This window comes from Mobula birostris, chromosome 2 (assembly GCF_030028105.1).
Source record: "Mobula birostris isolate sMobBir1 chromosome 2, sMobBir1.hap1, whole genome shotgun sequence".
NCBI classification, from domain to species: domain Eukaryota; kingdom Metazoa; phylum Chordata; class Chondrichthyes; order Myliobatiformes; family Myliobatidae; genus Mobula; species Mobula birostris.
Window position 1 is genome coordinate 184,287,968 of NC_092371.1, and position 9,504 is coordinate 184,297,471.

The window sequence follows — 9,504 nt, forward strand, 5'->3', positions numbered from 1 at the left end:
AGTCTGCGCAGAGGGATATAGATAGGTTAAGTGAGTGGGCCAAGGTCTGGCAGATGGAATACAATGTTGGTAAATGAGAGATCATCCACTTTGGAAGGAATAATAGAAGAGCAGATTATTATTTAAGTGGTGAAAGATTGCAGCATGCTGTTGTGCAGAGGGACTTGGGAGTGCTTGTGCATGAATCGCAAAAAGTTGGTTTGCAGGTACAACAGGTTATTAAGAAGGCAAACGGAATGTTGGCCTTCATTGCTAGAGGGATTGTATTCAAGAGCAGGGAGGTCATGCTGCAAATATACAGGGTACTGGTGAGACCGCACCTGGAGTACTGTGTACAGTTCTGGTCTCCATACTTGAGGAAGGATATACTGGCTTTGGAGGCAGTGCAGAAGAGGTTCACCAGGTTGATTCCAGAGATGAAGGGGTTAACCTATGAGGAGAGATTGAGTGGCCTGGGACTATACTCTGGAATTCAGAAGAATGAGAGGGGATCTTATAGAAACATATGAAATTTTGAAAGGGATAGATAAGATAGAAGTAGAAAAGTTGTTTCCATTGGTAGGTGAGACTAAAACTAGGGGACATTGCCTCAAGATTCAGGGGAGAAGACTTAGGACAGAGATGAGGAGAAACTGTTTTTCCCAGAGAGTGGTGAATCTGTGTAATTCTCTGCCCAGGGAAACAGTTGAGGCTTCTTTACTAAATATATTTAAGATGCAGTTAGATAGATTTTTACATAGTAGGGGAATTAAGGGTTATGGGGAAAAGGCAGATAGATGAAGCTGAGTTTATGGACAGATCAGCCATGATTTTATTGAATGGCAGGGCAGGTTCAATGGGCCGGATGGCCTACTCCTGCTCCTATTTCTTATATTCTTACAGGCTATTGATTGAAATGATCATTTTTGAGAAAAAAAATGCAATTAACAGTCATTTATAGTTTTTGCTGCCAGCAAGTCATCGTGTCATCTTAAACCAGAAGTGTGTGCCCAGACAGAATGCTGCTCCTTGGGGTGGAGGGGTCCCTGCTCACCAGCACATCATTCTGTTCATCAACCTGTGTGTAAAGGACATTCAGCCCATCAGGAACAGAGGTGCCTCTATCGTTGATTCACTGGCTGCACTTGTAGTCCATAATAGTCTGAATGCCCTGCTACATCACCTTCTGTCTCTGGTGTCATAGAAATGGCTGCATATTCTCTGTTTTGCTTTCCTGATGGCATGGGAAAGTGCAACTCTTGCTGACCTGAGAGCTGTCTTATCCTCTGATCTGAAGGCAGCATCCCAGTGTATCAGCAGAGCCTGGACCTTTGCTCTCAACCCTATCTACTGATTTGTCTTCACAGAGATGTGTTTAATAATAGTGATGTCCTCAGTGCACTTCTCTACGTAGCCGGTCACAGATTCTGCATATTCATTGATGCTAATGTGATGGTCTTAGGTAGCCGCCTCCCTCAACATGCTCCAGTCCATATATTCAACATAGTCCTTCTGGTCAGGCCCTTACCTCCCTTTGAATTGGTTTGACTCATTTAATGAGTGGTCTGTATGCAGGGATTAGCACAAAAGATAAATGGTTAGAGCATCCAGGGTGAGGTGAGGAGAGGAGTTGTATTGTAAACACCATGGATGTTATTCATTCTCTTTACCAAACCAGAAATACTTGTGTATTGCTGTATTTGCATGTGCTACCTGTTATTGTCCCTTCCGTCTCCAGAACTAATTACTGAGTGAAGTTCATAAACCTGAGCAATTCCAGCAATTCTGAATTTTCAGTCACATCTCTCCAAATACACAGGCACTTTGCATCGTTTACATTTATTGTACACTGACAAGGGATGTTTAACTTAGTTTTGATACTGATGTCCATTGAAGGGTTTGATATCAAGCCTAGGATTGTTACACTTGATATGCAAGAGGAACATTGCCACATTGCTGTTGGACCACAATATTTTTAGGGACCACTGGTGGCCACGTGCAAGAAGTTTTGTCCTTTTTAAATATAAAAGGCTGGACCTTGGACTTGTTATATACTTCAAACAGGACATTGTCCCTGCACAGTCTAACTAGCTGTCCAATTCAATATTACTTTCTGTTTATTATATAGTCAAAGGGGCTGGAAGAAAAGTATCCTGCTTTTAAAAATTTGTTTATCAAGGAAATGATAAACAGCAACCCTTTTAAAACCTGGTTAAAACTGTATGCTGTATTTTAAGACTGCAAAATATGTGAGAGGTTTGTCACCACATTGGTGGATGTGATAACACTGGAAATAGTGTAGAGAAAGATATGAGGATATTGGCAAAGTTGGTGAATTGTGATGAGTGGAAAAAAAATGGCTGGGCTCAGATTCACTTATTTTTGAAGCAGAAATCTTTTAAGTTTATGACAGCGATACACAAGATAAATAAGAGAAACATACTTTCTTTTGCAGTAAGGTCAATAACTAGCTTGATCACAGGAGAATTTACAATGACTTATTAAACTACTATCCGGTACCAGATGGCACAGACTCAGAATAGAGGGACATCCTTTCAGAATGGAGATGAGAAGGAATTTCTTTAGCCAAAGAGTGGTGAATCTGTGGAATTTATTGCCACAGGTGGCCACGTAACTCAGTATATTTAAGGCAGAGGTTGATAGATTCTTGATTAATCAGGGCATGAAGGGATATGGGGAGAAGGCAGGAGACTGGGCTGAGAAGGAAAATGGCAGAGCAGACTTGATGGGCCTATATCTGATGGTCTTATGGTCTAACTAGCAATTGGTCAAAAAATTCAAAGGGTCCTGAGGAAAACTATTTTCACCACTGAAGGGATGGTGAAGACAGAAACTTTCTTTATGTTTAAAGGCTACCCAAATCAGCACTTGAAAAGTGATAAGCCTCAAGGTTATGAAGGGAATGCTGGGAAATGTGAATAACCTGGTCCATTTTTTTAGGTTTTTGTCACAGTGTGCTAGATGGCTGCCTCCATTCATGTGATTTTATGCGATGTCACCATCACTATGGAAAAGGATCTTGGCAATTGTAGGGATGACACAGTGGATTGAAAAGCTTGAGCAAAAAGACAGTAAGAAAGAGGATGTGCTGGAGCTTTTGGAAAGCATCAAGTTGGATAAGTCTCTGGGACTGGACGACATGTACCCTAGGCTACTGTGGGAGGCAAGGGAGGAGATTGCTGAGCCTCTGGCGATGATTTTGGACTCATCAATGGGGACGGGAGAGGTTCCGGAGGATTGAAGGGTTGCGGATGTTCCCTTATTCAAGAACGGGAGTAGAGATAGCCCAGGAAATTATAGACCAATGAGTCTTACTTCAGTGGTTACTAAGTTCCATAAGACAAAGGAGCAGAAGTCGGCCATACAGCCCATTGAGTCTGCTCCACCATTTTATCATGAGCTGATCCATTCTCCCATTTAGTTCCACTCCCCCGCCTTCTCACCATAACCTTTGATGCCCTGGCTAATCAGATACCTATCTGCCTTAAATGCACCCAATGACTTGGCCCCATCTGCAAGTTGATGGAGAAGATCCTGAGAGGCAGGATTTATGAACATTTGGAGAGGCATAATATGATTAGGAATAGCCGGCATGGCTTTGTCAAAGGCAGATTGTGCCTTACGAGCCTGATTGAATTTTCTGCAGATGTGACTAAACACATTGATGAAGGTGAAGCAGTAGATGTAGTGTATATGGATTTCAGCAAGGCATTTGATAAGGTACCCCATGCAAGGCTTATTGAGAAAGCATGGAATCCAAGGGGACCTTGCTTTGTGAATCCAGAACTGGCTTGCCCACAGAAGGCAAAGAGTGGTTGCAGACGGGTCATATTCTGCATGGAGGTTGGTGACCAGTGGTGTGCATCAGGGATCTGTTCTGGGACCCCTACTCTTCATAATTTTTATAAATGACCTGGATGAGGAAGTGGAGGGATGGGTTAGTAAATCTGCTGATGACACAAAGGTTGGGGGTGTTGTGGATAGTGTGGAGGGCTGTCAGAGGTTCCAGTGGGACATTGATAGGATGCAAAACTGGGCTAAGTAGTGGCAGATGGAGTTCAACCCAGATAAGTGTGAGGTGGTTCATTTTGGTAGGTCAACTATGATGGCAGAATATCGTATTAATGGTAAGACTCTTGGCAGTGTGGAGGATCAGAGGGATCTTGGGGTCTGAGTCCATAGGACACTCAAAGCTGCTGCGCAGGTTGACTCTGTAGTAAGAAGGCATATGGTGCATTGGCCTTCATCAATCGTGGGACTGAGTTTGAGAGGTAATGTTACAGCTATATAGGACCCTGGTCAGACCCCACTTGGAGTACTGCACTCAGTTCTGGTCACCTCACTACAAGAAAGATGTGAAAACTATAGAAAGGGTGCAGAGGGGATTTACAAGGATGTTGCCTGGATTGGGGAGTATGCCTTATAGGTTGTGTGAACTTGGCCTTTTCTCCTTGGAGCGTCAGAGGATGAGAGGTGACCTGACAGAGGTGTATAAGGTGATGAGAGGCATTGATCATGTGGATAGTCAGGCTTTTTCCCAGGGCTAAAATGGCTAACACAAGGGGGCACAGTTTTAAGGTGCTTGGAAGTAGGTACGGAAGAGATGTCAGATGTATTTTACGCAGAGAGTGGTGAGTGTGTGGAATGGGCTGCCAGCAACAATGGTGGAGGCAGATACGATACTTAAGAGACTCCTGGATAGGTCATGGTGCTTAGGAAAAAAGAGGGCTATGGGTAACCCTCAGTAACTTCTAAGGTAAGTACATGTTCGGCACAGCATTGTGGGCTGAATGGCCTGCATTGTGCTGTAGGTTTTCTATGTTTCTAATACTTAATCTCATTCACAATTAAAATTATGCAACATCAAGGTTTGGATTTATTACAGATGAACAAACATTGCAACGGTGGTGAAATCTTTTCACATTACCTCTCCAGTAGCATTTGCATAAATTCATTTGAACACGTGAGTAGTCACGTTAGGTCACGTAATAATTTGTATGGGGGAAACGTGTCTTTATAAAGCTGTTTATGTCTTATTAAATATAACAGAAATCAAAGTGCTCACTTTTCAGCACTGCCCTCCCCTGCAGCTGTTGCTGGAGTACGAGAGGTAGAAAATAAGATTTACCTGCTGGTGAAGGAAGAGAAAAGGTACGCTGATGCCCATGTGTATTGTCGTGATCGAGGAGGACTTCTCACAATGCCTAAAGATGAGGCAACCAATAGCCTGATTGCATCCTATGTCAGAGAAGCAGGGCTCAGCAGAGTATTTATTGGCATAAATGATCTGGAGGAGGAAGGCCAGTTCACCTTTTCAGATGGGTCACCCCTGCTGTCCTTCAACAAGTGGCGGAATGGAGAGCCAAACAATGCCTACGATGAAGAAGATTGTGCAGAAATGGTATCTTCTGGGGGATGGAATGATGTTGCCTGTCATATTACAATGTATTTTGTCTGTGAATTTGACAAAGATGCACCTTAATTCCTGATGTACAGTAGTACTGCAATGGATAAATTGGTATTGGTTTTATAAGCTATGATACCTCAATGAAAAATGATAAAACCACCAGAGTTTCAGTCTAAATTTTGTTTCTCACTATTATTAGATATACAGCACAACTAAGATAAATGTATTAAACTATTAGCAGAACAGATTTCTTCTTCTTTATCCTTACTGAAAAGAATACTGAAGATAATTTGGACTTTACAGAATAGTGTTTAACGGCAAAGCTTTCTGGAATGTCAAGTAATAAAAAATGAGAGGTGCATATAAGCAGAGACTGATATAAAATCATTTGTTTCACAATATTGTATCAAGTCAAAATAGCACTTTTTTATTGAAATACATTAAAATAACTAATTGTATTGTTTGTAATACAAATTTAAACACAAAGGTAGCCAAAATGGTACGACTTTTGGTATTTAAATTTGTATTACAAATAATGTGAGAAATGAGGGGTTTAGTTTTGTGAACAGACTGAAGAATCTGCAGTTGTTATCCTTGGAACAGAAGTGGTTGCGTGGAAATCTGGGAAGGGCATTTAAAATTATGAAGAGAATGGACAGAGTAGATCAAGAAAAACTTGCCTATTCATTGAGGGTTCAAGAACAGGAGGAACATGGAATGAAGATGGCAACAGAAAAAAAAAGTCACAAAGAATATTTGTTTTACTGCGCAAATGGCTAGGGTCTGACATGTAGCATTGAAAAGAGAACAGATAGTTAAAATGAAATGATTTGCAGGGTAATTCATTGGGGAAAGGCAGGGCAGTGAGACTAATAGGATTAATTCTATCCACAGCTGGTGCAAAATAGGAAGGTTGTATGGCCTTATCCTGTGTTATAACCATTTTGTTATTCAGTGAACTTCTATAGTCTCACAATGCGCAATAAGCAATTAACTTTTTAAAAGGAAATTAAAGGTTTGTCAGTTCTTGGGCCTCCTCCAGTTCAAATCTGTTCCCTCTGAATTTTCTAATGTCATGTTTTACCTTCAGAGCTCAGCATACACGTGACAATCATGGGCTTGATGTAGATTCATCATTTCCCCCGTAAATTAAATCTCTTATTGAACTTCCCTTCATACACCTACACTCTACTCCTGCAAAAGATTTGGCAGCTTGATATCTCTCCATTTTATCTAAATTCCACTGTGTTGCTGGCATTATGTAATCTCGCTTTCATTATGGTCAGTGCCACTGATTCATTGCTGATCTCCTACACCAGCAATACTAACAAATATTTAGTACACAGCTGAAACTATTGTTATATTAGATTATTTGATTGAGGTGATGTGGTTTACTCAATTACTGAAATAGCTCAACTAAACATGCTTCTAATTAGATGTGAACTGCAATCCAAACAAAGAAATCCAGAAATCAAAAACTAGCACAAACTATGGTGCATTCATAATAGACCAAGAGCTGCTCAGCGTATGTAATGGGCATGGAATAACAAAAACTGACATCCAGCCAAGACTATATCTGTATTGTCCAATAGCATTTGAGAATTGGGTAAGACAAAATGTACAAGGTAAAATAAACGCAAAAGAAACATGTACTGAATACTATAAATACACTAAAATACTGTCTTTATTCTGTATTTATTTCAAAAAATGGAAATAAAAGCTGTTCTTTCTTTTATTGTTATACTTTTCAGAAATGTATGATTTTACTTTGTGTAACGTGGAAAAATACTATTATATGCTTTCTGAATGTAAAGTTGTCTCAGAACTGTTATACCTTTACACTCCACTGCGTTCACAACCAGCTATCATCACTTTTATTTGATAGATTGATTTTTAATTTTTCATCTTACATTCACTAGTATTCTTACTCAAATAAAATGTATATACCCTGTAACTGCTAAAGCTGCCTTCAAGGTCACTTTCCACTTTCTGATGAAACTTCAAATTGCCAGCATCAATTTGCTATTTCTGTTTACTGTGATTAAGGGCTGTGTTGACAGGTGAGAGGAAGATGGAATTTGAAGAAGAGTTGCAGACACTGCTAGAGTTTTTTGGTAGAAATTGTTTGCACCTGTCTTTGCCCCTTCTTGGTTCCTCTGTTTTATTGTTCCCACCCCACCCTGAGAGTTCCCATTCCACTCTTTACTCATTTAGCTCTCTTTTCAACCCTCAATTCAGCTCCATAGTTCTAAGTTTGGAAAATCTTTTGTTATTGTTCCAAGAATTTTCAAACTGCATCTCTTTAAGTAGATTGAGCTTTTGTTGACACCTCATAATTCCCAGTTCTTTGAATAGACATTTAAGTGCTTCACCAAAGTGTTTTTTTTGTGTGCCATACTCTGCCAGAGCCTCGGCGACCACATTGGAGGAAAGATTCTGTGGGTGGTTCCCCAGGTCTTTCTCACAGCTCAGTCTTTATTTTTTTTATGAGGCCAAGTTGCAAGCTCGACACTCAACCCAGCATGGATGGAAAGCGCGCCCGGGAGCAGCCCGACTGGGTTTGAACTCAGGAATCTTCACTCCGGAGTCCAGCGCTGATGTCACTGCACCACCAGCCGGCCAAAGTGCTTTATCATCTTTTAATATTCATTTTAATAGAAATATGTATTGTAGCATGCATAAGAAAAAGCATACACAACAAAAATATTGCTCTTCTTAAGCAGCCTCTCAGGACTGAGGATGATTTGATTCCAGTTAGAATTTGTTGCTTCCAAGAGACCAATCTGTGAACGAGATCCTTCCACATGCTGCATGGTGCAGTAAGTTCCAGGTGCATAGCAGGCTTCTGTGAACTCCTGATGCATGGATCTGAAATACTCTGGACCATTCCCAAATGATCCTTCTCCAGTTTGAGTTGTCAGAGACAGAGGATTCCATAAATCAAGGATGTGCTTTCTTTGACGCTTTAAACACTGGAATACTTCCTTAGTTCATGTAGTTCTCTCTTCCTGTGAGATAGTCGGTTTCAGATGCTGGTGTTGGGCAAGCAAGCAACGTGGCCTACCCAATGGAGCAAACAGAAAATAACTATGGCTTTAATACTGAATGTGATGACCTGAGGGAACCACAGCTTACTTAAGATAATGAAAACAGAATGTATAACAGAGGCATTACTAAACAAAATTGGACATGAAAGTGTATGAGTTACTAGGTTAGATGAAGTTGAAAAAGCATTTTTTTAAGAAGCAGCTTAAAAGAAGAAAGAAAAAATTAGAGAGGATTCTGGAACCTTTTTCACAGAGGAGCCTTTAGCTATTGTATAACACCAACTAGCAATCACAGCCTCCTTTCCTATACTGAAGGCACAGTCAGTATCTTCAACCAGGGTGAGAAAATGTTTTTGAAGTTTCTGTGACAATTATGCTATTGGGATGAATCATCACTCTTGTGCTTGAAGTAGCAAAATTTTGTTTTTTTTTGGATGTGGGCCAGGTACAAGTTGGCCTCAAATAAAGTGTCCTCATGAGTGGAATTTAAAGGTCATATGACACTTGGTAAAGAAGAGCAAAAGAGCTTTTCTGATGTCTTGGCCAGCACTTTTTATTCCCCAACTAATGTCACCAAGAATAGACTTTCTGGATGTTTACATCATTCTGGTTCCAGGAGCTTGGTGGGCAAAAGCAGGCTGAAATATTTTCCCACATTACAACGGTAAGTGCAGTATATTTAAAATATACATCATTGGCTGTGAATCACTTAGGGACATCCCAGGGCTAGGAAAGTTCTAGCAGGAATTCCATTGCATTTTTTTTTTCCACCCTGACCCAGTGGAATGTTCAGCTGTGCTGCTTGGACCTGCTCTGGTGTATGGTCTAAAGCAGATAGTAAAGGGTAATAAAAGTTGCAAATAGTGCAACTGACAGAAGGTTCAGGAGCAGCTTTTGCCCTGCAGCCATCAGGTTCCTGAATGGGCCTCTCTTGCCTTAATGCTGAAGGGGTCCGCAGCTGCCGGCTCTCTTTCAGGGACGCTGCAGTTCATGTCCCATGTGCTTTATTGACAATTTTTTCACTATTTGCAGAGTTTGATCAAGGCTGAG

General features: G+C 40.8%; 1 protein-coding gene across 2 annotated transcripts in view; it reads left to right on the top strand.

The window, feature by feature from the left end:
- colec11 (collectin sub-family member 11) overlaps window positions 1-7,148 on the top strand; it is a 43,425-nt gene extending 36,277 nt beyond the window's left edge. Inside the window, exon 7 of one of the 2 annotated variants that reach the window (XM_072251166.1) lies at window positions 5,073-7,148. In XM_072251166.1, coding sequence (XP_072107267.1) covers window positions 5,073-5,482 — 410 coding nt within the window. In that variant the 3' untranslated portion in view covers window positions 5,483-7,148. The remainder of the gene's footprint in view (window positions 1-5,072) is intronic. The other variant, XM_072251167.1, reaches the window with a different exon arrangement.
- Window positions 7,149-9,504: the final 2,356 nt, after the last annotated feature.